Source organism: Hypanus sabinus, chromosome 27, assembly GCF_030144855.1.
Source record: "Hypanus sabinus isolate sHypSab1 chromosome 27, sHypSab1.hap1, whole genome shotgun sequence".
In the NCBI taxonomy this organism is placed as follows: Eukaryota; Metazoa; Chordata; class Chondrichthyes; order Myliobatiformes; family Dasyatidae; genus Hypanus; species Hypanus sabinus.
Genome location: NC_082732.1, coordinates 33,094,726 through 33,120,498, shown reverse-complemented (window position 1 = coordinate 33,120,498; position 25,773 = coordinate 33,094,726). Strand labels below are relative to the sequence as shown.

The window sequence follows — 25,773 nt, the reverse complement described above, 5'->3', positions numbered from 1 at the left end:
CGTGCTGAACATCACATTTCAAGTAAAACTGTGGAATGGGTTCCTTGTGGGAGTAGATAACATCGCTGCATTCAAGTTGAAATTAGATTACTTTCAAGAAAGCCATATTCTGGGATTGAATGTGTGAGTAAGTCTGGATAAATTGTAGCATGCTCTGCCTTTATCATAGATGAATTAACAGAGTTTGGTTTCTGGAATTATATCTTTACTCCTATCACTGTTATTTATCTTTTCAAATGGATTTCTGTACACTGGATAGACTATAGATTTTAAGCCCAGTCCTGTTCTCTTCAGATGTCCATACATATACTTCTTGTGGGAACTACTGGATAGCAGTGTGCATCAGGAATCAGATTAGATTTTTTCTTCTTTGCATACTTAAAGGACAAGGAAGCCATTTGTAAAGTTCTGGCTGAGATCAACAAATCAGAAACAAAGGTAGTCCACAGAACACTTTAAGTATCTGAGGCATTGGGGAAAACTGCTACACAGCGTAAAATTCTTTTTGTTTAATAGTGAGTGACATCATTGAGTTACAAGTGTTATTGTCCCATTCCCCTTTAAATCGGGTTTGTCTGTCACTGGTCCAATTGACTTATTTGTGAATGCCTTTCTCACCAAGTTTGCAGTCTCCGCCCAAAGCTCAGCCTCCATGCCTGGAAAAGTCTTTGCCACACTTTCATCTAATCTTTCTCGGCACCAGATGCCATCACCATGGCGACAGGGACGCTACATGCTGAGCTGCAGTAAATAATGTGGTTTCATAATAGCAGGCCACTCCTGCTCACCAGATCCCTGTGGAGTTTAAAAAAAAATCTTCAGGTACAGTAACAAGCTAATGAAGCGCTTTTTAAACGTTAACGAGTTGGTGCTCTCTAAAACCGAGAGGAGGAAACGTGCAGTTAAGTTGTGCGGGGGAGGTTATTTAGAACTTCAGGAGCTGGGCTATTGTACTTCACTCAGAGCTTTGTCTTTAGTCTCTAGAATTCTGAAAAGAAGTTAACCCTTTGTATGTGGATTCTGTACAAAATAGATATGGCTGAAGCAGTTCATAATTCGTATGTATCCCGTTGACACAGTTGTCAAGTATAAACTTGGAGAGCCGTTCTGCCAAATACACCAAATTAGTGAAAACTGTGCTGAATTAGCAATTTCAGCTCACGTGCCAGTATGACTGAGAAAAGGAAATACATTCTGGTTCATACTCCTTCTCGGGATCCAGTGATTCATGGCTGCAATATTGACCGTTGAGAAGCAACTCTGAAGGTTTACATGAAGAAAAGATGGTTAGCTCCCAATCTTCAGGTTTGTCTGCAAGGTGGAAGAGGGCACTTGGTTCTTAGAACTCAGTCACTGCAAGACTGACGACTTACTGAAAAGGGAGAAATGTTCAGAAAGAAAAGTGACCATTTTACTTTGAGAACTTTTCCTTACACTCCATTTAAAGCATCTGATTTCTCTTTTAAAAATGCTATCTTATGAAATTGTACATGATTTATCTTGTAAGCTAACTATTTCAAAACATTTGCAACTTGTCATGTTCAGTCTGAACATGTTTAACCTTGAGATTGCATGCTTAATCAAATGTCCCTTCTCTGGAATAACTGCATTTGCAATCATAATTTACTTAATGCATACAGATTATAACCCCAGATGGATTATTTAAAATTGATTATTTCATTATTATCTGATTTTTGTGACAAGTAGTCTTTTACTTTTAATCATGACATTTGAATCAGGTTTAATATCACTGACATGTTGTGAAATTTTGCTTTTCATGGCAGCAGTATAGTGCAATACATAATACTATAACTTACAATAAGTATATATATATATATATATAGTGCTAGAAGATTAAAAATTGTAAGGTAGTGTTCATAGGTTGGTTCATTGTTCATTCTGAAATCTGATGGCAGAGAGGAGGAAGTTGTTCCTGAAACATTCCTAAATCATTTGAAGGTTCTTCCGAATAAATCTTAAGCATTCTTAATCATTCATCTTCAAGTATTATGGATGTTTGTGGACTTCCTGGAAGTATTTTCATATAGATTTCACTTGATTAAGCTGGCTGGTGGCGTGGTGGCATCAGCGCAGCGAAGGCTCCCAAGTTCAAATCCAGCTAGCTCCTTTGCTTGCTTTCCATCCGTGTTGGGTTGAGTGTTGAGCCAGCAACTCAACTCGGCCTCATAAAAACAAGAGAGCCTGCTAAAAAAACTCCATCACAACAGCATCCCAATGACTCCACTCAAAGTTAAGGGTTTTCTTCTTTCTTTCACTTGATTATTCTGTAAAGCTCAAAATTCTTTGTGTCTGTTTGGAAGCTCCAGAATGAAAAATGATGTTCCAAAAATAATAGGAAGAACATTTTACTGCAGGGTATTATCACTTGAATAGATTGATTTGTTCCTATTAATATGTGTTGGTTTAATTGCAGCTATTCAAATGAGTTTATTTATTTTTCTTTTATTTGATAGTGAAGCCAAATTATTGTATGCCTGAAGCTAGTATTGATAACTTGGTCAGAGAATCATAAAGATTTGAATTTATGCAAATAGTCTTCATTCATATTGCCCTGTTTTTACTAGGAGAAGTTTCTGTAGTTGTTTCCTTTGCTCTTTAACCAGACTATTTACTAAAGAAAGCTGGAAACATTTGGCAGGCAGCATCTGTGGAATGAAATACAATGTTCATGTTTCAGGCTGCCTGACCTATTACCAGCATTTTCTGTTATTAATTTACTAAATTAACTTTGTTTATCAGTCACTAGATTTTACTGTGGGTCACACCTCCAATTCAGTGGTTAACAAAATGTTGGCAATAAGTACTCTGGAAATTAAACTTCTCCTTTTGTTATTGTTGACTTGATATTTGTTTGCCTTTAAATGCATTTTCTAAGGTAGCTTCTGCAGGGAACATTGGATCCTACTGATACACCCTTCTATGTAATAAGGTATATGCATTTAACATTACACAGTGCCTTTATTTCCCTATTGCTGCAGCCAGCCATGCCTGCCATGTTAAATGCTGCTGGATTCAAGCATTGGCCTTGGTTCTGGAGCAAGAATGACAACAGTGCAACCTTGCCTCCACCAGCCTGCTAAAGCCTATACCAGGAAAATGCCAATGGTTCTGTGGCAAAAGTAACTACTGCTCTTACTAAGATGACAGTATTTTTGCTCCAACTATTGGCACTTTCTCCCCAGAACCAGCTAACCCAGAATGCTGCTGTTGATTGCTAAGATCATGCAGTCCTTATTTGATCCATAAGTCTCTCATTTGATCTTCATAGTTTGTTGACCCCCGCCATTGCAAAAGACCAGCCTTTCCCTGACTTGCTGCATGCAAATACTGTACAGGGGAACACTGCTTAGAGGAAACCATCTTGGAAAGCAGTTATTAAAGGGAAGCACAGGAGTAAATAGTAAATATAATTGTGAAGCCTGTTAGTTTAAATAACACTACAGATTAAAACTAATTTGTTTTATAAGTTTTGTAATTGTGAATCTAGACCATTAATGTTTTTTGCTGCGGGGATTATGAGGGTGAACAATAAAACAGAAAGCACAATGTGGAATATGCAGTTTTATGTGCATTATTCTTTACCTTAGGTGACAGTATTGAGGACCACCAGACTCAAAAACAGTTACTTTCCCCAAGCAGTAAGGCTGATCAACACCTCCACCACTATTTTATTATTTCCCATCAGTCACCTAACATACAGCCTAGCATCACTTTTTGTTCATACAATCAATGTTTGTATGTTACCTTATGTGTTTATATTTAATCACAAACAAGAGAAAATCTGCAGATGCTGGAAATCCAAGCAACACACACACACAGTGCTGGAGGAACTCAGCAGACCAGGCAGTATCTATGCAAAAGAGGACATTTCGGACTGAGATCCTTCAACAGGACTGGAGGAAAAAACGATGAGGAATCAGAATTAAAAGGTGGGGAGAGGGGAGGGTGAAGCACAAAGTGATCAGTGAAACCGGAAGGGGTGAAGTAAAGAACTGGGAAGTTGATTGGTAAAAGAAGGAATCTAATAGGAGCGGGCAGAAAGCTATGGAAAAAAGAAAGAAGGGTACTCCTCCCCTTTTCTTTCTTCCTTGGCCTTCTGGTGCAAATGGTCACTTCAGGTAGCTCTGTAGTGTCATTGGTGAGTCATTATCACTGATTTCAACAAGATAGTGTCATCCTCTTCCTGCTCTAAACAATCAAATGTTTTGACTTTAATTAAAAGGTCTTTAATCAAGACCTTTCCTTTCATTCTCCTAGTTGGTGATAACCAAACCAATGCAGTGGAGTGTTCTATTGTTCTTGTCTATGGAAAGAACAATAGGTGCATAGCTTCAGTGTTTCCTTGATTGATTTAAGAATACTTGTTTGCATCATTATTGTGTACTCATCATTGGAGAGACACATTGCCAAAATCATCAATGCAAGAATGGTTAAAAAATAATCCATATGTGGTTAAAGAAACTAGATGTTTGTCCTTGATTGCCATTGTTCCTTAATAGTAATGTTCCTCCAAGGTGGAGAATAGTGTAGTGGCATATGCAGTGTCCAGAAATTGAAGTCTGGACATTCTTCCAAGTGATTATCAATGGCATTGGACTTGATATACTGCTCCCTACCAAACACTGGAATGTCACCATGATTCCCCTTACCTATCCAAACCTCAGGACGTCCAAAGTGTGATTTAATTGGGTCTGTTGCATCTCCTCTGTTAAGCCAATAGTGTTGCAGCACATTCAGAGAAGCTCTTTCTTTGTTGCCTTCTCAGGTGGCAAAATTATGTGATTAGCAACAGACAATGCCAAAGCAGGGTATCCTTCATGGAGGTAACAGCAGAAAGCTTTGAAATGGAGTGGTGCTGTTATTGATACAAACAGACACACACAAACACCAACATGATTTTCAAACACGTTATCACAAAATTCTCTGCCATGTAAAAGAGGACTGTGTATCATTTTAACAAGTTGTGTAAATCAAACTTCTTTATAGGTAATAGCATTCAAACTATTTTTCAAGTAAAGAAGCAAGGTCTGTTGGTTTAAAGTCAAGTTAAATTGGTTAGGTCAGGAATGGGAAAGCCAAAAAGATAGTTGTCATCTTTTCAGTAGTACACCCTGGTATCTAGCTGGCATAATCTCAAGCATGTAGTACATGTAACATGCAGTATCTACATTATGCAGTACTGGTGCAGTTTGAAAAGGAACAGTTTGAATTTAACCCTCTTGCAGATGTCCAGAGGGAGTTAATTAACACTCCTTCCATTTTTTTCACCCTTCTGTTAGAGTAGGTAACAGGAATGGAGAGTTATTTCAGCAGGGTTCTGTACACTGTTGTGTGTAATGTGTGATATATATGTGATAGAATTGAGAGGTTCCCTAAACAACAAATTATAAAGGAGTGATTTTTAAAAACGCCTTCAGCACAAAAAGTTAGTTTTTTATATAATTGAAGAGCATCAAGAGTACAAAATAATAACAAAATACTACTACTGTTGGAAATATGAAGTAAAAACACAAAAATGTTGGAAATATTCAGCTGGTCAGCTGCATCAGTTAAGAAACAAAATTAACACCACAAATCAAGTAAAGCTAGATTAATCGAGGCAGCTGCTTACTTGATGCTAGTGTCAGTTGCATGTGTTTGTGTTCAAAAGGCTATAATTTTTGTCACTGATAGTTGGTGAGAAATAAGCATTAAGACAATTAAACATATGTTGCTCACCATTGTTTCAAGCATTTCAGGCTTGGAGTTGCCAAAAATGACCGGGAATGAAAGTGAAATAATTTCAGTACTTCATCACGATAGGAACTATGAAGAATTTGAAGGTATCTACAATTATCTTGAATGTTACAATGAAAACAGAGATTTAGAGGGAATTCAATAGTCAAAAGCATTGTATGAAGGCAGTCGATTATCTGCACTAGGTGTCTGTGCTGATTTTGTTCATTTACAGTAAATCAAAAGAACAGGCAGTGCACAGTAGATGAATTCCTCTGATAACTATTGGGAACTAATACAGCTTTACAGTACTGTAGTAGTATTGATAGTATTCTAATTTGTTCTGTATTTCATTTAAATACATAATTTAGTTACTCGGTTAAACTTTTTTTTAATACCTTTTTAACTATTTCCATGAAACTAATTGGGCCAAAATGTACTGGTCCCAATGTGTCCCAATTAACTGGAATCCATTGTATTATGGAATTACTTGCACAATAGAAATGCATCACTAAATATCAAAGCAAGGCAGTTAATGATATTTAAACCACTTTATTGTAAAGAATGCCATTAAGTACTCCACACTCATTCTTACTTCATGAGTGTTTCAGTGATTACCCTCTTTGAAAGGCATTGAAGGTATTAATTGTGCATTAAGCAGCTACTCTCAAAACAAGTTGTAAATGGAGAAGCAATGTGAAACTAGCAGTCTACAAACTGGTTACATCACTGTGTTAATCCACCTTACTATACAGCGAGGAGAGATTGAGTTAATAGCCAGCTGGTCTCCGGGGAGTGGGGTGGGGGGGGGGTGGTGTCAGTTGATTGTATTGTAATGCAGAAAGAGAGTACAAATATGAAAAACTTGTTCCTCCCAGCAGCTAATTCAGCAACTGGGTGTTATTCCTGAGCTACTTCATCTAACTTCAACTGAACTCAACTCATAGAGTAGCAGGTGATCAAAGTCCTGCTTAAGCTGTAGTGCAGGGGTTCCCAACCTGGGGGCAACAGAACCCTGGCTTAATTGTGCTGGTCCATGGCATAAAAAAAGTTGGGAGGCCCCTGCTCCAGTGGAACATGCAAACATTGGGTCTTTTACAGTGAGAAAGCTATAAGCAACTTGGTCAAAGATGAAGACTATGAATTAATCTTTGAAATCAATGATCTTTCAGAAAGAAAGAAGGTACAAGTGCCTCAGGACTCACACCACCAGGTTCAAAAGCTGTTACTGTACTAGCCCTATCAGGCTATTGACCAAAAATGGATAGCTACACTCATTCTATTTCTGGTGTTCCCACAACTTATGATCTCACTTTAAGGGCTTTTTACCTTGTTATTTAATGTTCTTGTTACTTATTGCTATTTATATTTGCATTTCTACAGTTTGTTGTTCATTGATCTTGTTTACAATTACTGTTGTATAGATTTACTGAGTATGCCTGCAGAAAAAGGAATCTCAAGGTTATATGTGGTGACACACCTGTTCTCTGATAATAAATTTTACTTTGAACTTTAGAAGAAGACGAAATGTTAAATAATTGATATGGATCAGAAGTATCGACTGTTTCTTTCTTCCATGCTGCTACCCTACCTGATAGTTTTTAGCTTTTTCTGCTTTTGATTTTGATGTCAATTTTGAGGAATGTAGCCTCCTAGTCTGTAAGAAAATTAGAGTTGTACTTTATTCCAGGTGAAAAGTACCTGGGGCTTTCCACAGTTAAATACTAATGAAAAGTTCTTTCCCAAAGGACTGTTTCCACATTCCCATTCTTTCACTGAATTATTGTTCCAGGACTAAATTCAAGTACTCCCCAAATCACTGGGTTGAATGATGTATTGTTAACCCTTTTTCACTGTTCCCTCTATTTTTCACTCTTCCCAAGTGTTTAAAGATTTTCTTGATTTCCCTTCCTATTCCTGATGTTTTTAGACTTTAAATGTGTCTGTAGTACTAGATGGTTTTTTTTAATCTAGTCAAGCTCTGTTTTCCTTATTAATAATTCAATAAAAGATTATTTAATTCAGTTAACAGATTATCTGAGGCTTTGGGGGCATTGAATCTTTATGACTGTATATATCTCGAGTGCTGTTGGAGGTCACAAACATGCCTTTTCGGGAGATCTGCATAATCAAGCCATGTCAAAGTGCAAAAGCCGTCCTCCTTCCCCTCCAGCCGCATCAAACAACTGCTCTTTAGTAAATCCTGAGGCAGATCATATCAAATTTTATTTGATTGTGCCAGACAGGTGCATTGGAATATGTCGTAGAAGAGCATGTGTGTCAGTCATGGTTCTAGTGTGGTGGGAACTAGCACCTGGGGAATGTAAATCCTTACAAAGTAGGAAGGCGCCATAAACAACTAAGGTTAAGGAATAATATTCTCTTTGTTCCATCATCAAGGAATAATATTCTCATTGTATTTCTTCTCCTTATAACATTCTACTAGCTACTCATTTTATAGTGGCTGGCAAAGCTCTACAAATTGCTCTATAAGCTTGCTCTTATGCTGTATTGTCACTTGTGAAGGATCACTCTGGCATGAGAAAGCTAGGTGGACAATTTTAATTAAATTGTTCCATTTGTTTGTTGCATGCTGCTATCAGCAACAGATCAAATAAGTAAGAGATGCACAAATTATTTCCACAGTATTGTCGGACACAAGAGACATTTGCACTCTGTTTTAAATCTTTATTTGTTCCCCATTGAGTACTGCAGTTGCATTCAGAATCTTACTTTTGCTATTGATAGAAAAACCATAAACTCTGAAGTGATGTTTGTCTAATAAGCACTTATTAGATCACATAAGCAGGGGGATGGGAATGGAAGTGATGGGGCTGACGATGGGGAATTAGTATACGTTAATGCTTTGTGTAGTAAGACTGATAAAAGTCTGGGAGACAATAGGACAAATTTGAAGTCAGTTGGATGAGTTAAGGTGTAGCACGGGCAAAATCAAAAAGGATAACATATACAGGACTAAAGGTCTTAGAGTATATTTGAATGCACGTAGCATATGGAATAAGGTAGATCATCTTGTAGCATGTTGAGAGATTGGCAGGTATAACATTGTGGCCATCACTGAGTTGTGGCTGAAAGAAGACCATAGTTTGGAGCTAAACATCCAAAGATACAGATTGTATCAAAAAGACTGGCAGGTAGGCAGGAGGTGGGGTGCCTCTAGTTTAAAAAATGAACTTAAATCCATAGAAAGAGGTGACATAGGATCAGAAGATGTAGAATCCTTGTGGGTAGAGTTAAGAAACTGCAAGGGTAAAAAGACCATGATGGGCGTTGGATACAGGTCCCTGAACAGTAGCCAGGATGTGGGATATAAATTTTAAAGAGAAATAGAAAAGAAATGTAAAAAGGGCAATGTTACAATAATCATGGAGGATTTCAATATGCAAGCAGATTGGGAAAATCATGTTGATGCTGGATCCCGAGAGAGAATTTCTAGAATGCTACAGGATGGCCTTTTAGAGCAGCTTGTGGTTGAGCCCACTAGAGGAAAGGCAATTCTAGATTGTCTGTTGTGTAATGAACCAGATCTGATTAGGGAGCTTTAGGTAAAAGAACCCTTAGGAGGCAGTGATCATAATATGATAGAATTTACCTTGTTTGTTGAGAGGGAGAAGATAAAGTCAGCTGTATTGGTATTCCAGTGGAGTAAGGGGAATTACAGAGGCATGAGAGAGGAGCTGGTCAAACTGGATTGGAAGAGGACACTAGCAGGGATGATGGCAGAACAGCAATGGGTGGAGTTTCTGTGGGCAATTCAGAAGGAACAAGATACTTACATTCCAAAGTTGAAGAAGTATGCTAAAGGGAGGATGAGGCAACTGTGGCTGACAAAGGAAGTCGAGGACAGCATATAAGCAAAAGAGTAGGCATATAATATAGCAAAAATTGGTGGGAAGTTAGAGGTTTGGGAAGCTTTTAAAAACCATCGTAAGACAATAAAAAAAACATAGGGAAAGAACAAATGAAACATTGGAGAGAAAAGGTGAAATATTAAGGTAAGCTAGCCAGAAATATCAAGGAGGATGCCAAAAGTTTTTTGAGATATATAAAGAGTAAAAGAGAGGCGCTGTTTATTTTCTAAATGGGGAGAAAATTGAGAAGTCAGAAGAGCAAAGGGACTTGGGAGTCCTTGTGCAGGATTCCCTGTAGGTTAACTTTGCCGGTTGAGTCAGTGGTAAGGAAGACAAATGTAATGTTAACATTCATTTTGAGAAGATTACTATACAAGTGCAAGGATGTAATGCTGAGCTCTATAAAGCATTGGTCTGACCACAGTTGGAGTACTGTGAGCAGCTTTGGGCTCTTTAACTAAGCAAAGATGTGCAGGCATTGGAGGGGATCCTGAGGAGGTTCATGAGAATGATTTCAGGAATGAAAATGTTAATGTTTGAAGCATTTAATGGCTTTGGGCCTGTACTGGCTAGAGTTTAGAAAAATGAAGGGGGTGGGATCTCATTGAAATCTATTAAATATTGGAATACCTAGATAAAGTGGATGTAGAGAAGATGTTTTCTGTCGTGGCCGAGTCTAGAACCAGAGGGCACAGGCTCAGATTAGAAGGGCATCCATTTCTAACAGAAATGAGGAGTAATTTCTGAAGCCAAAGGGTGGTAAATCCTTGGAATTCATTGCACTTACAGCTGTAGAAGCCAAGTTATTGAGTATATTTAAGGTGGAAGTTGAATAGGTTCTTGGTTAGTTAGGGCATCAAAGATTACAGGGAGAGGCAGGAGAATGGGGTTGAAATGGATATTAAATCAGCTATGATGGAATCGCAGAGCAGACCCAATGGCCTGAGTGATCTAATTCTGCTCCAATGTCCTACAGTCTTATGGTCTTCAACAGTGATTCTTTATATGGAAAATCCTTGAGTTGCACTTTATAGGATATGTTTTAGTTTGTATCTTAATTCTGCTTGTTGGATACAATAGGGTATTTTAAGAGAGTCTTGGATAAGTATATGCAGTTTAGAAAAATAGAGGGCTATGTGGTAGGGTAATTCTAGGCAGTTTCCAGAGTAGGTTACATGGTCAGCACAACATTGTGGGCTGGGTCTGTAAAGTGCTGTAGATTTCTATGTTCTATGTGGTGAGCATGAAGAAAATTGGACAACAGTCTCAGGAGCTTGCGAGTATCTAAGATTAAATGAAGCTGTGATCACTATTGGAGAACTCCTCCAGGAAGGGGTCATCTGGGGCTTGGGAAAGCAGCAGTTCTCCAAAGAGCTTTCAGGAAGCTTTTCTTCTTTTTTTTTCAGTGCTCTTCTGTGTCTGGACCCAAACCTGTTTATTAGTGGCAGTTTTTCCCTGATGAAGGCAACGCAGCATGTCAAAGTACATTTATTATCAAAGTATGTATACTGTATACAACCTTGAGATTCATGTTCTTGCAGGCCGGCACAAAACAAAGAAATACAATAGAGCCCTTTTTTTTAAAAAACCCACATGACAATGACCATCAAACACCCAATCTGCGTTTAAAAAATATATGCAAACAATGAACAAGTAAGCAAATAACACACTGAACGTGACTTGCAGAACCCCCAAAAGTGAGTCTGCAGTGTGGAGCCAGTTCAGTGCCGAGGCAGATACATCGCTTTAGAAGTTCATCAATTTATGCAATCAATCACCATGTACCTTATCATTCCATTTAAATGTCTTGTATACTAAAAAAAATCTATTTGTTAAAATGGGCACAATTTCAGAAGTATGACACTTGTGTTATCAGCACTGATATTTTACCATCCTTTCCAGTTATTCTCTGAGAACTATGGGCATGGAATATTAAAATTAGGCATTCAAATAGGGAATTTTCCACTAATCATGCTCCAGATATCTGTCAAGATGTAAGTTTGCTACCACAAAGTCTATTATATCAGAACTTATGTTTTATCAGAAATAATATTGTAAAGGATGTCATGTTCTGTCAGTGCAGATCTTGTAGGTCTCAGCTCTCATTTCACTGCCTACATTCTCTGAGTTTGAAACCGCAGCTTCCTGTTAAAGGCATATTTGGTCCCTTGGTGACTGTTGGTGGGAGGATGTGGAGCCTGTGCCTTCCTGTGGAACCTGGGCAGACAGCAACTTTCTTCTTCCTAGTGCTGATAAAGAGTCTCCACCATGAAATACTAGATCTGTTCCTCTTTCCATGTATACTGCTAGCCTACAGTTTCCAATATTTTCTGTTTTTGTTTCAGAATTTTAGCATCAGAATTCCTTAGATTTTCAACATTTTCTTCAATAAATCTATTATCAAAGTACATATTTGTCATTACTGTATATACAACCCTGAGATTCATTTTCCTGTGGGCATACACAATAAATGTATAACCTTAACAGAATAAATGAAAGACTGTATCTACTAGGTATTTAACCAGTTTGCAGAAGACTACAAACTGTACAAGCACAAAAAGAAGGAAATAATAATTAAATGAGCAATAAATATTGGGAATATGAGATGGAGTCCTTGAAAGTGAGTCCATAGGTTGTGAGAACATTTCAGTGATGGGGCAAGTGAAGCTGAGTGAAATTATACCCTTTGGTTCAAGAACCTGATGGTGGAAGGGTAATAACTATTCCTGAACCTGGTAGTGCAAGTTCTGAGGCCCCTGTACTTTCATTCTGATGGCAGCAGTGAGAAGAAAGCATAACCTAGGTGGTGGTGTGATGATGGATGCTGCTTTCCTGTGACAAAGCTCCATGTAGATGTGCTCAATAATGGGGAGGGCTTTACCCATGATGGACTGGGCATATCCAGTACTTTTTGTAGAATCTTCCATTCAAGGGCTTAATCAACTTTGCCTCCAACTTCCACCCTGCCCTCAAATTTATTTGGTCCATTTCAGACATCTCCTGTTTCTATCACTGGAGACAGTTTATCCACTGATATCTTTTATAAATCCACTGATTCTCACAGCTGTCTGGACTATACCTCTTTCTACCCTGTTACTTGTAAAAATGTCACGCCCTTTTCTCAATTCCTCTGTCTCTGCTGCTTCTGCTCTCAGGATGAGGTTTTTCATTCCAGAACTAAGGAGATGTCCTCATTCTTCAAAGACAGTGGTTTCCCTTTCTCCACCATCAATGCTGCACTCAACCAAATCTCTTGTATTTCGCGAATGTCTGCCTTCACCCAATCCTCCCGCCACCCCACCACGGATAGGATTCCTCTCATCCTTACCTACCAACCCACCAGCCTCCACATCCAGCACATAATACTCCGTAATTTTCATCATCTATAATGGGATCCCACCACCAAGCACCTTTCCCTCTTTCCTCTCCCCCCCCCCCCACTTTCTGCTTTCCACAGGGATCGCTCCCTATGTGACTCCCTTGTCCACTCGTCCCTCCCCACTGATATCCCTCCAGGCACTTATCCTTGCAAGTGGAATAAGTGCTAACCTGCCCCTAAACCACCTCCTTCACTACCATTCATGGCCCCAAACTGTTGGCCCCAAACTGTCTTTCCAGGTGAGATGACATTTCACCTGTGAGTCTGTTAGGGTCATCTACTATATCCAGTGCTCCTGATGTGATCTCTTGTACATCGGTGAGACCCAGTGTAATCTGGGAGACTGCTTCATGGAGCACCTACGCACTGTCTGCCAGAAAAAGCTGGATCTCCCAGTGGCCACCCATTTTAATTCTACTTCCCATTCTCATTTTGACCAGTCAGTTCACAACCTCCTGTACTGCCACGATGAGGCCACACTTGCGTTGGAGGAGCAACACCTTATATTCCATCTACGTAGCCTCCAGCCTGATGGCATGAACATTGATTTCTTGAATTTCCAGTAAAGCCCCCCTCTTTCCAACTTCATTTCCCATTCCTATTTCCCTCTCTCACCTTATCTCCTTACCTGCCTATCGCATCCCTCTGGGGCTCCTCCCCTTCCCTTTTTTCCATGGCCTTCTGTCATCTCCTATCAGATTCCCCCTTCTCCAGCTCTTTACCTCTTTCACAAATTGACCTCCAAGCTCTTTAATTCACCCCTCCCCATCTCCCGGTTTTACATATCACCTACTACCTTATAGTTCTTCCTCTGCTCCCCCCTCCACCTTCTTACTTTACTTCACTTCATTTCCCCTCAGTCCTGATTAAGCGTCTTGGTCCAAAACATCAACTGTTTACTCTTTCCATAGATGCTACCTAACCTGCTGAATTCCTTCAACATTTTATGTGGATTGCTTGGATCCAGCATCTGTAGATTTTGTTTGTAATTAAGCTATTCCATATCTTTCCATAGTTGGAATCTGCCAAGCAGTATAAATTGAGACTAAAGTGGGGGCCAGAAGCAGGTTTGAAGGTTTATTCATGAAGATTATTATGTGTAGAAGTGTAATAAAAGCACAATATTTATAACATCTCAGTAAACACTGACAGATTCCTGTGCTATATCTCACTGATGGGTTCATTTGTACTCATTTCTTTCATCCCAGGTTGTCTTTCTATTAACATACACCAACTGGAGTTTGTGTTCATAAGTCAACAGATCCATGAAAAATATGAAACTCTTAAGATGGCATTCTTGCCAGTGAGGAATCTGATACCCTGTGGGATCCCTTTGGATCCCTGACTGGAGCCATGCAACAGATACCAGTGTTAAAAGCAATCTGTTGCATTCAGTCTACAAAGAAATTATTTGATATATTAGAGTGTTCTATCCAGTGGCTTTAGTGAGAGGAGCCTCATATCTTGTGAATTGAGTTATAGAACAAAGAATAAGCTGTTACATTCATATTATTTCCAGCAAATATTAACCAGTAGATTTATTACTGTGAACAAACTGTATTGTAAACTTAATGTTATGCTTTTAGTCTTAATGTGATTTTTGACCCTGTGGATTATGTTGCTGTAACTTTGACCTGATCAAAGCCAGCACACATTCAGTCAAATCTGGGTTTGTTCGTTCATGGCGGTGTTTGATCAAGGTTTGCTTCCGAGAGGCTGGAACTGTTTGGTAAAAGGAAATTGGCAATGTTTCAGGTTGATTGAATTTCATTTCATTTTGGTTATTTTGGGAGAGGCTTGCTTATATACTTGAGTTAGTATGCTTTAGAGCTAGTTTGTTTCCCAGTGTTGCCACTGTTTCCTATCTCTTGTCAAATTTTCTATTTAAGCTACTCCTCCCCCTTTATTTCATGGCCCTCAGTTTCAATTTTGCACCTGTACAAATGTCTTACAAAAAGCTATATACCATTTCAACCTTATTTCTTTCTTCGGTTACATTATTAAAACAAAAGTTCTATCAAGTTAGTTTGACATGATTTCCCTTCATCAAGTCAATGACTTCCAGAAACCCATTAGTATAATGTTGCTCAGTGATCAAAAGCTACCAAAAGGTGCAAGAATGAGCTCTAAGGAAATTAGAAAACCCCAAATTTGGTGTCTTGTTCAGTGCTGAATTAGCTAGAAGGTCGCTGTTGTTATCCACTGTAGAGCCCAAAAAAGTAAGAAATAATACTCAAAGTGCTCTCTTGAAATTGTGTACTTGTGTAAACACATTGGGCTAGGACAGAATTGAGATGAGATGTCATCCTACTCATGCTGAACTGAAGAGCTTTTGGCTGACATGATACTTGGCCATGTTTATAACAACACTTCAACAGTACTTACAGAACAATACGCAAATGAGTCTTAATCTCCTCTGCAGTTTAAAATGAATGAACTCCACATGTAAAGTGGAGAATGATATGACCAGAGCCATCGTCTGAAGATGTGTGTCCCTAATAAAGAGTGACCATTATCCGGGGCTAATGGGTATATTACCAATGAAAAAATCTTTGGAGATTTTGGGGATGAAGATTCTGTATGGGAAATTGTATGTTTATTCCCATGGAAGGAAGAATATTTTTACACCTGTATTTTGTATTCTTTTAGAAATCATCTTTGGTTCTACCATTTTCTCATAAAGACACGTTTGAGAAAATAGAAAAGTCAAAGGTAATCTAAGATTGGTCAGAATAAATGTATCCTGTTAAAACTACAACAAATAGGATTGGTTCAGATTGGATTCCAGGAGGAATATAAATCTCCAGCATTTTAGGAAAGAAAAAAAAACATGAGGAAAATGCTGAAAAAAGAAATCTGTGCATAGTTTATTCCTTTATAAATAATACTTGTACAGGATTAAAATGATGAAGGAGCAAACATAGTGGGCCAAGAGATTGTAAGTTATTTGTTTAATTGCTAAATAGAATTTGATATTGTTATACATGAGATTTCTTCAATTGGTAAACATGATGTGAATTTTGATCATTGCTGATTCAATTAATCCCAAGAGGTAAATCAGATTCCTGAATAGTACAAAGGGATGGTACTACATTTGGACTGTTGACTTACAGATGAGACTCTGCTGTCAGATCTGTGTAAATGAGCTCAAAAGCTATTTGAAAAGGAACAGGAGTATTCTTTCTGGTGTCCCTAAATGATAATGGCCTTTCAACCAATATTCTTAAAAACACATTAACACAATAAATTCTGCAGATGCTGGAAATTCAGAGTAACAACATAAAATAATGGAGGAACTCAGCAGGTCAAGTTGCATGGAGGGGAATAAATGTCAATATTTCAGACCATGGCCTATCATCAGGACTATGGTGACTAACGGGACCTGAGAGAAGAGCAAGGTCAGAGAAAGACTGGAAATTAGAGAAATCAATGTTCTTGCTATCAAGTTGGAGACTACCCAGCCGTAATATGAAGTGTTGCTCTTCTGCCCTGAGTGTGGCCTCATTGTGGCAGTAAAGGAGAGCTTGGACCAACACACTAGAATGGGAAGTAAAAATAGAATTGATAGCCACTAAAAATCCCACCTATTGTGAAGGTGCACAATGAAGCGGTCCCCCATTTTACCTCAGGTTTCTTCATTGTATAGGAGGCTACACCAGGAGCACCAGATATAATAGATGACCCAGAGCGGCTTGCAAGTGAAGTGGCACTTCACCTGGAAGGACTGTTTGGGACCCTGAATGGTGGTGAGGGAAGAGGAGCAGGAGCAGGTGAAACACTGACACACATGCAGGGATACATGCCTGAATTGGGGAGCAAAGCATGGAGGCTCACAAAGAATTCCAGTGACTAGCCCAAGCATTTGAAACCATAATCACTAGTGATGGTGTGATTCAAAGTGGAGATTTGTAATAAGCTAATAATGGAGATGCACACATTTTATTTTGGAGGACTGAAAGATTCATCCTTAAATGAAGTTGAACATTTGGACTGTAACATTTATGACTTTAATAGTCTGTATGCTCTATGCTTCCTAGTTAATACTACAAGTAGACAACTGGGGTGGAACTTCACTTTCAGAGACTCCTTCGTTAGTGTTCTATGTGTCATTTGTTTACTTTTTAATATTCACACAATTTGTTCTTTTTTCACACCTTGAGTCTTTGTTCTGTGGGTTTTTTTCTTTAATTGGTTTCTATTGCATTTCTTTGCATTGTGACTGCCTGCTTGAAGATGAATCTCAGGGCTGTATACTGTATACATACTTTGGTAATAAAAGTACTTTGAACTTTGAATACATTTTTCAAATTGTAACAAGAAAGTCAAAAGTGCTTTCCTAAACTAATTTTACAACCGTCTAACATCAGAGGTATAATGTGCAGCATGTAAAGGTTAACAAACCACATACATCTGGTCTGTATGGTTCCTTGATGTTGGTTTTTGAACTTGTGTGGTAAATATCTAGTATAGTAGAACAAATAATTTTAGGACTATGGGTAGATATTTGTGTGCTTCTGTGTTCACAGATGTATAAGTAACACAAGAATTTATAAAATTGTGCATAATGGATTTCAAATATAATTCACTCTCATTTAGAAGTCTTCAATTTATACCTACGAATACATATTAGATTGTCCTTGTTGAATTGTAATTGAAGAAATTATATAAATATCAATATAATTCCAAATTCTTGAGACCACCTACTATTTTAGAAATATATGCTGGATTATGTAATGCAACAAATGTCAAAGCCTTTTTAATAGCATGTCGCAAAACTATGGACATCTACTTTCCAGGAGGAAAGGGCAGCAGGCATGTGAGAGATCAGTATCAAGTTTTAACCCAATTTGCAAATTCTTCTAACTTGAAGTTTTTACTGTTCCTTCATTATCATTGGGTCTAGATTTTAGAACTCATATATTATATCAATAAATATTGGGCTTGGAATGTTCTCCATACCCTATGAATGAAAAAAAACAATCTGTCAACATCTAAAAAGGGAAAAGCAAGCTAATTTTCAAAATGGAGGTCTTCGTTGAATGTGATTATCTAAAATATTGAATTGAACCACATGTCCAAATAGATGGTCCCTAAATTTGAAAATCATGCCTTACTGTACCCAATGTAATACTCTAAACCCTCCATAATTAACAATTTTCCTATTAAACATTGATTAAGTATCTCTTATTTTTATTTAGATTTTAATTTTGGAAGTCTTTCTGTCTCTGTGAGAAGATTTTGACTATGGTTCCTTTGTGTTCATAATATACTGGGAATCGTGGATCAGGAAATGATATTGAATTTTCATTTACTGAAATCTCCTTTCACAAAATTTGTGTCTTGATTGGAGACTAGAAATATAGGAAATGGAGCATTTGTTCTCCACATACCAATCCAATAAAAGATGGAATGGAAGTCAGAAAACTATTAGATACACCATGGCTGATATATTTCTGGGCTTTAATGAATATTAATTCATTCTGGTTCATTCTTACCTTATCTATGATAATCTTTCAATTTCAGTATCGAAAATAAAGATAAAGATTAACTTTATTTGTCACATGTACATCAAAACATATCGAAATGGGTAGTTGGCGTCAAATGAAAACAGGGAGGAATGTGCTGGGGTCAGCCCAAAAGCATCACCATGCTTCTGGTTCCAGTATACCATGCCTACAACTTACTACCACAGATATTTAGACTGTAGAGGAAATTGGAGCACCCAGAGGAAACCCATACAGTCATGGGGATAATGTACCAACTCCTTACAGATGGCGACAGAAATCGAACCCCGATTAGTAATCGCTGGTCTTGTAAAGCAATTGCACTAACCGCTACGTTGCCATGCCGCCAATGTCATTTTCATTTGATTCAATATTCAGAGCCTTCTGGAGAAAGAATTCCCAGTTCTCAAGAAAAGCAAATATTAAAATTTGTCTCCAACTATGGAGGTAAATTGGCATGATACATATCATCAATTCGATTATAATTTTATAACTATTTAAAGTAAATTGAAATAAATGTTTAAAGAGTGAATTATTGGTGGGTTTAGAACCAAGACTCATTGTTCAAGATAGCATTAAAGCTAATACAAAAAATATATGCGGACTCATAAAGCTCTGTGTTTAAATATGCACATTGTCAAATGAAGTGAAGATTGAAAGAATGTTCTGAGGTCACCACAAAGTTAAATTGTTGAAGTGATTTCCACAGGGCAAAAATGTTGTGGGAAGGAAATTGCAGATTGAAACATTTGGTTTTAGAAAGAATAGGAGAAGAAAGTTCAGAGGAAGTCATCTAGACAAAATAGAGAGAGATTGAAGAAGAAAACCCAGGGAGAAATTGTTGATGAAATAATGGTTCACTTTTTTCTTTCTCTAATTGTGAAAGAAATATTAGACAATGCTTTATTTTGCTTATCTGAAAGTTAGACCCATGAATGTCTTCCCTTTTCCAGTAGGAATCAGTACCACCATTTATTTACCCATATTTGTGATTAGTTTAATAGGTAAATGGAAAACAGGATCATAAGCAGAACAGGTCCACATAACTTAAATACAGTGACCTATTACTTAAAACTGTTTGAAAGAAGTTTCAGCTTAAAAACTGTAAATTTATTTTGAAGGTTTGACATCAGGTCAAACATTGTTGTGAATAGGCTTGGTTACTCAAATTTTCTATTAAAATATTTTGCAAACAGAAAATGAATGAATCCCAATTTAGTTTACATCTCAAAGAGAGGGCATTATTGTCAGTGACAAGAGAGGAAGTGGTCTTCATAAATTATGTTTATTTATTGCCTTATTAGGAAATATGACACTACTTGCACACGTCCTTAGCACTGTGGGACAGCATCATCATGGATTATCTGGTTAGAACATTATGAACTCTGAAATTTGAAACAGCTGTAGGTCATTCACCATTCATACCTGCTTTGCCATTCACTAAGACCAGCTTGACTTTCCTGCAATAACCCCATATCCCATATTTAACTCGAATATACTCAATGACTAAGCATCCAGCCTCTCTTAGGCAAAGAATGCTGATGATTCATTATCCTCTGATTGGAGAAATTGCTTCTCTTCTCAAATCTGAATGGCTAACTCAATTATTTTGGAATTGTTCTAGATGTGCCACTGTTAGAGAACTTTGTCTATGTATCTATCCCCTCAAAAAAAATGAGTGAGGTCATTTTACATATTTTTAAACTCTGGTGAGCACAGGTACAGTCTTTTTATCTTTCCTTGAAGACAACCACCACTTCTCTCTATAATCCTTCCCCTCTGTCCACCATCCCGGGAATCAATATGGTTTATCTTTGTTGTACTCCTTGCATTACAATATGTTTATTCTTTCTTGGGTATTAAAACCAGACCTAACCATAATATTGCAGATAAGATCTTATAGAGCCTAATGAACTAGGAAAAAGTTATTTCTATTATTGTACTCAAATCCTCTTGCAATAAAGGTAAACCTCTGGTGATATGTATGCTAACAACACACTTGTTAATTTTAAAAACTAAACTGCACTTTTTAATGTTTTGTACCTATATTGTATGACCCCATATTTCCCCACACAATATTCCATCTAGCACATTAATTTATTCTATCTATATCCACCTGAAATTTTCTGTATCTCCCTCCTTGTCCACACGCCCATTGAACTTCGTATCATCAGCAGAGCTGGATATTTTATGCTTAATTCCTTCATTCTTATTTAATGAGGGTGTCAAAGGTTAGAAGGAAAAGGCAGGAGAATGGGGTTGAATGGATTAATAAATCAGCCATGATGGGATGGTGGAGCAGACTTGATGGGCCTAATTCTGTTCCTATGTCTCATGGACGTCTGGTCTCATTCAAATCAACAGTGCATATTATAAACAGTGAGGCTCCGGTACTGATCTCTGCAACATCCCACTACTCATAGACCACTAACTCAAAATAAAGTGAGTTGTTTATCTGTACATTGCTCTCTATATATTAACCAGTCCAGTATTTATAAGACCATAAGATATAGGAGCAGAAGTAGGCCATTCAGCCCATCGAGTCTGCTCTGCCATTCAATCATGGGCTGATCCAATTCTTCCAGTCATCCCCACTCCTTTGCCTTCTCCCCATACCATCTGATGCCCTGGCTAATCAAGAACCTTGATTATCAACTTTTGTTAAATTAGGTTTTTTGTGGCAAGTAATTGAAATTCCCCTGAAATTCCATTGTTTTCCTCCTTATTAATTCTGCTAGTTACAATCTTGATATATTTGTCAGGTACGATTTTTCTTTCATTAATTCATGTTAATTCTGCTCAATCCTGTTATTGTTTTCTAAATGTCCTCTAACTAGTCATCATATTTTGTGGATTTCTCAGTTTTCAGTCCCTAATATCTTCACTCCATTGTTCCACTTATATTAATTTCTTTAATTCACCTTTCTTTATAATTTTCAGGATGTTTTCTGATTTTGTGTTGTAAAGACAGACACAAAATATTGGTGTAATTTATTTGGCTTACTTTCCAATCAATGTAATTTCTTCTGTCTCATTCTGTTAAAGATTCACTTTTTTGCCAATCATTTTCTTGTAAGACATCCATTGAAATCTTTAAAATCTGTTTTTTATGTTTGTCACTAGCAACAGTAGACCAAAGGCAAATGCCAAAAGAAATTGCAGAAACTTGTCATGTCTTATTTACAAGGCAAATGGAGGAACTGGCATCTGTGACACTGTTGCATTATAAGGGTAAATGGCTGGTCTTGCAAAGGTTCCACAAATTGCAGTGGATTAGTAATGCAAAGAACAATTGAATCTCTTTTGTTGATGCAGTTGTAAAGCCAGCTTTGGCAGAGTATCTAGCTTTACTCATGCTTCCATTTGAGGTTTATTTGGGCTCAGGTGTATAGCAATGTTTCATTCATCTCAGTCTCTGGAGGCTGATGTGAACAGATGGAAGGTGGCAGATCAAAGGTGATACGAGCATTTCAGGCAGGTTTGGGCAAGTACATTTGGCAAAGATTACATTTTCTCTGGACTTCTATATAATTTAATAGTCACACACTGAGGCCCTCTAGCGTCCCATTGGAAATAACTTGCATTGAAACAAGGGGTATGTAGAATAAATGTGTGCATTATACATAAGCTTTCACAGATGATCATAATTTACATGAAAAGCATAAACAAATGCTTATGAAATTTCCTGGATAGACTAATATAATTCATTTTTTGCTGATTTTTAGGGCTTTGTTAACTGTATCAATTTAAAAGCAAACCATCAATCTAAAGCAGGAAATCCCAACCTTTTTCATGCCATAGACCAAAATCATTAAACAAGGGGTCCATGGACCCCTGGTTGAGAAACCCTGATCTAAAGCTCTTTTGCTGTGACCTTGTAGGTTTGAGCCTACTTTTGGCCTTAAATGTGGTCAGCTTCCCAGTGCATTGGTGACATAATGCAGCATTTTCAGAGTAAATGCCCCCTTGTATATAATATTAAACTTCATCTGATGTAAAGATTCCATGCCATTATTCAAAGAAGAGTAAGTAAATCTTCCAGAGACTTAATAAACACTTTCTTTAAACCAAAATCATTTTAAAGTTAGCAAAGGTAATTAATTATCTCAGTGTTATTTGTAGGATTCTGCTGACTGGATGTTAACAATTATTGCTCTACATTTTATGATGCCTCCAAAATATGTTATGATGCTTTTCAAATGCAGGTCTTTCTTTCTTTTCAAATCTTTGGAGCACTTAAACACAAATGGCACTTGTAGTCCAGCTTCCTGATTCTCCTTCCCTTTGGAAAAACTATCTTTGTCACCCTTGTATCTCTACAGTCGTCCATTTGGAGAAATGTAGGTTTTCACCTACAACTTAACATTTGGCAGCAGTGTCTTCATGATCATCAAATTCCCTTTAATCTATTGCAACACCTTTTTAGTTTAGTTCCTGCAATTCTTGGAGGCTTCGCTCCATGATAGCTACTTCTTTTTCCATATACAACATGATCCTACAATCATGTATTTCCAAAAAAGGTCACTTGCAGAAACAACATGTAAAGAAGAGCTACAAATTAGCATAGATGACTGTTTAACTCATGCTTCCTGAGTGAGATTTAGCTTCCGTTCAAAAACAGTAGGTGTCTTTTTTAATGTAGGCGTGATTTTGGAGTAGATTCATCCTATTACCTGGGTCAGTGATGGTATTTTCTTTCCATATTAGTGCTAAGGAATTTTGTAGTTTATGCACTGATTAAAATTAGATATCTAATTTCTCATAACTTATCTTAGTGTCTGTTAATTTGATCAGCTACTATTTATAGGCTTCCATTAAGGCGTAACCACATTCCTTTGCTCCATCTATTTGTTCTTCCTGAGGGCACTGAACCACATTGTAGTGCAGTTCCAAGAGTACATTTGCTTTGTGTACTCAATTAATTGACGAGGCCTCTTTAGTTAGCCTGTACTAATTGATTGTCTGTGACAGAACAGTCATCGTATTCATACCCATCTCCGCAATCCCCATTATCCACACAAATACACTTTCATTAAGGTTGTTGGGTTGGGATAAAGGGTTAGAACCCCTGACATGGAGATAAACTAATAGTTGATTACTACCACCCCAACTAAGCTCACTAAGAATCAGACCTGTAGTGTATCAGACAAAAACAAAGTGCTTGTTTCTGAGTGCAAACTAACAATTGAGGAAAAAAATCCTTAGTGTGATTAACAATTGAGCTCTTTGTTTTCATCTGTTTCAGTGATTAAATCATTTTAATTTGTGTGTTCTAGAAGAAGGGTGGAGAATACAGCTTTGGTCTTGATGTGCCATGGACATGTTCATCAACTGCAGTTAACACATGTTCAACTTTAGTTAGTTAGCTGAAAATAATTCGGTGTGTTTGCATTATAATTAACTCATTAAGGACAATTGATTTACTTAGCATTACCTTTGTTGAACATGTGGTACTACTATGTACAAGAACATGAGAATGCCAGCAAAGGATAGGAAAATTTGGGATGAGGATATTCTGTTTGCAAACCTCCTTATCAATTTGAGCCTGTCCATAGCCTAAGTGAGCTGTTCAAGTGTTTTTTTGTTGGCACTGGGACTACCAGGGGGATCTACCAGTAATAGTACAGGTCCAGTATTAGAGAAGGTTGACCTTACCACATTGGTATTTGAAGCTCTGTTACCTGCTTTTGTTTTGCCAGCTGAGTTAAGCTTAATATGCCAGTAGATTAATGTACCTCTTGCTATTAATACATTGATATGTGCCTAACTGAGTACATGCATTATTATGGCTTTCTGAATTGATATGTGTCATGTTGACATGAATATTATTGCTCCTGTACTGGTGCATATGGAAGAACAGTGATTTAGGTTTTTTTCCCACAGTTTCAATCAAACTGTTAATTTCTAAAATGTTAGATTTAGAGGACTTGAAAGATTAGCCAATGATGTAGGAATGGATTGATCCATTAAACAAAGTAAGAGAAACAAAGACTACAGAATTTAACATAAAACTGAATAGGTATATGGAGGGATTTTGAATCTTGAACTGGGTGTAGCATGAATTGTTGTACCATCAATATTTTTTAACAATTATTAAACTTCTTTTGGATAACTGAATACAAGTGCAATCAAAATTAAATCAAAAACAGTTCTAGCAATTTATGATTGTGTTTATAAATGTATGTTTTTCTTGGTTGCAGGGTTCTTTACCCATCACTGGACCATCCTATATCCAAGATGGCTCAGTCTTCCCCAGCAGATGAAGGTCCTACATTTGAACATCTCTGGAGTAGTTTGTAAGTGTGCAATTGTTTTGTTTTTGTAATTATAAGATAGAATCAAAAACAGTAAAGCATTGGTCCTTTTGTACAATATTAGTACTTATTTGCTGCAAAATCTTAGCCATCCTTGAAGATGCTTTTGTTGGAAAGCATATTTAAGGACTTTAAAGAGGAAAAGAAGATTGAAAGTGAACAGTGATTTGCAAGGATGGAGGGTCAAGAGTTGGTTTCTTCTGGAGAGGTGCACTGAGGACAGATAGAAAGAAAAGGAGTGCATACCTGGAGGGTAAAAACAGTTCAAAATTTACAAGTGGAACAAGAAAGTTTGTTGAATGGTTAGCAGTTTGGTGAGGCTGTCAAGGGAGCAGGCATTGACCGTTATAGACAAGATGAACTCAGGGAGGCCTTTGTCCCAACAGCACTATGGAAGTACCTTCACCAGAAGCACTGCAGCAGTTCAAGAAGGCAGATCACCATCACAATATCAATGGTCATAGTCCTGGTGATGGCCAGGTTCTGAAAATTAGCATGTTTATAAAAAAAAAAGAAACTGAGGAAATAACTAGGGAAGAAGAGGTAACTGAGGCAAGGAAACAACAGAGGCAGATGATCTCAGACATAGTGACAGAAAGATCAATGAGCTTTTTGTACTAGTTGGGATAATGAGCTAGTGGGAGCAGGGATATAAGAAAGTGGATTGTGGTCGATAAAAGATTTATTTTGGGGATTATTTTGGAATGGTGAGCAGTTTGTGCAGGTAACATTAACTCTTTATGTTGTCTAGCTTGATCAAGCACTGAAAGCAGATGACCTGTTCAACTTATCTACTGAAGTTTATATTGTTTGGAGTTAATAGAATAGGGTCAACATTCTAGGTTCTGATCAGTAATAGTTTTAATGTAAACTCAGCCATCAAAGGTGGAGGTGAGGGTGTAGTGGTTGAGCAGATTTATGATTGAATATATTGTCTTGGTGAATAAAGGACCAAAGGTCTAGCAGTG

The 25,773-nt window shown here is 37.5% G+C and overlaps 1 protein-coding gene across 4 annotated transcripts in view; it reads left to right on the top strand.

Moving 5' to 3' along the window:
• The first annotated feature begins 701 nt into the window (after positions 1–701).
• tp73 (tumor protein p73) overlaps positions 702–25,773 on the top strand; it is a 164,559-nt gene continuing 139,487 nt past the window's right edge. For 3 of the 4 annotated variants that reach the window (XM_059952184.1, XM_059952182.1, XM_059952186.1), the window contains exons 1-2: positions 702–822; positions 24,692–24,787. In XM_059952184.1, coding sequence (XP_059808167.1) covers positions 24,729–24,787 — 59 coding nt within the window. In that variant the 5' untranslated portion in view covers positions 702–822; positions 24,692–24,728. Of the gene's footprint in view, positions 823–16,633; positions 16,758–24,691; positions 24,788–25,773 lie in introns of those variants that run through there. The other variant, XM_059952183.1, reaches the window with a different exon arrangement.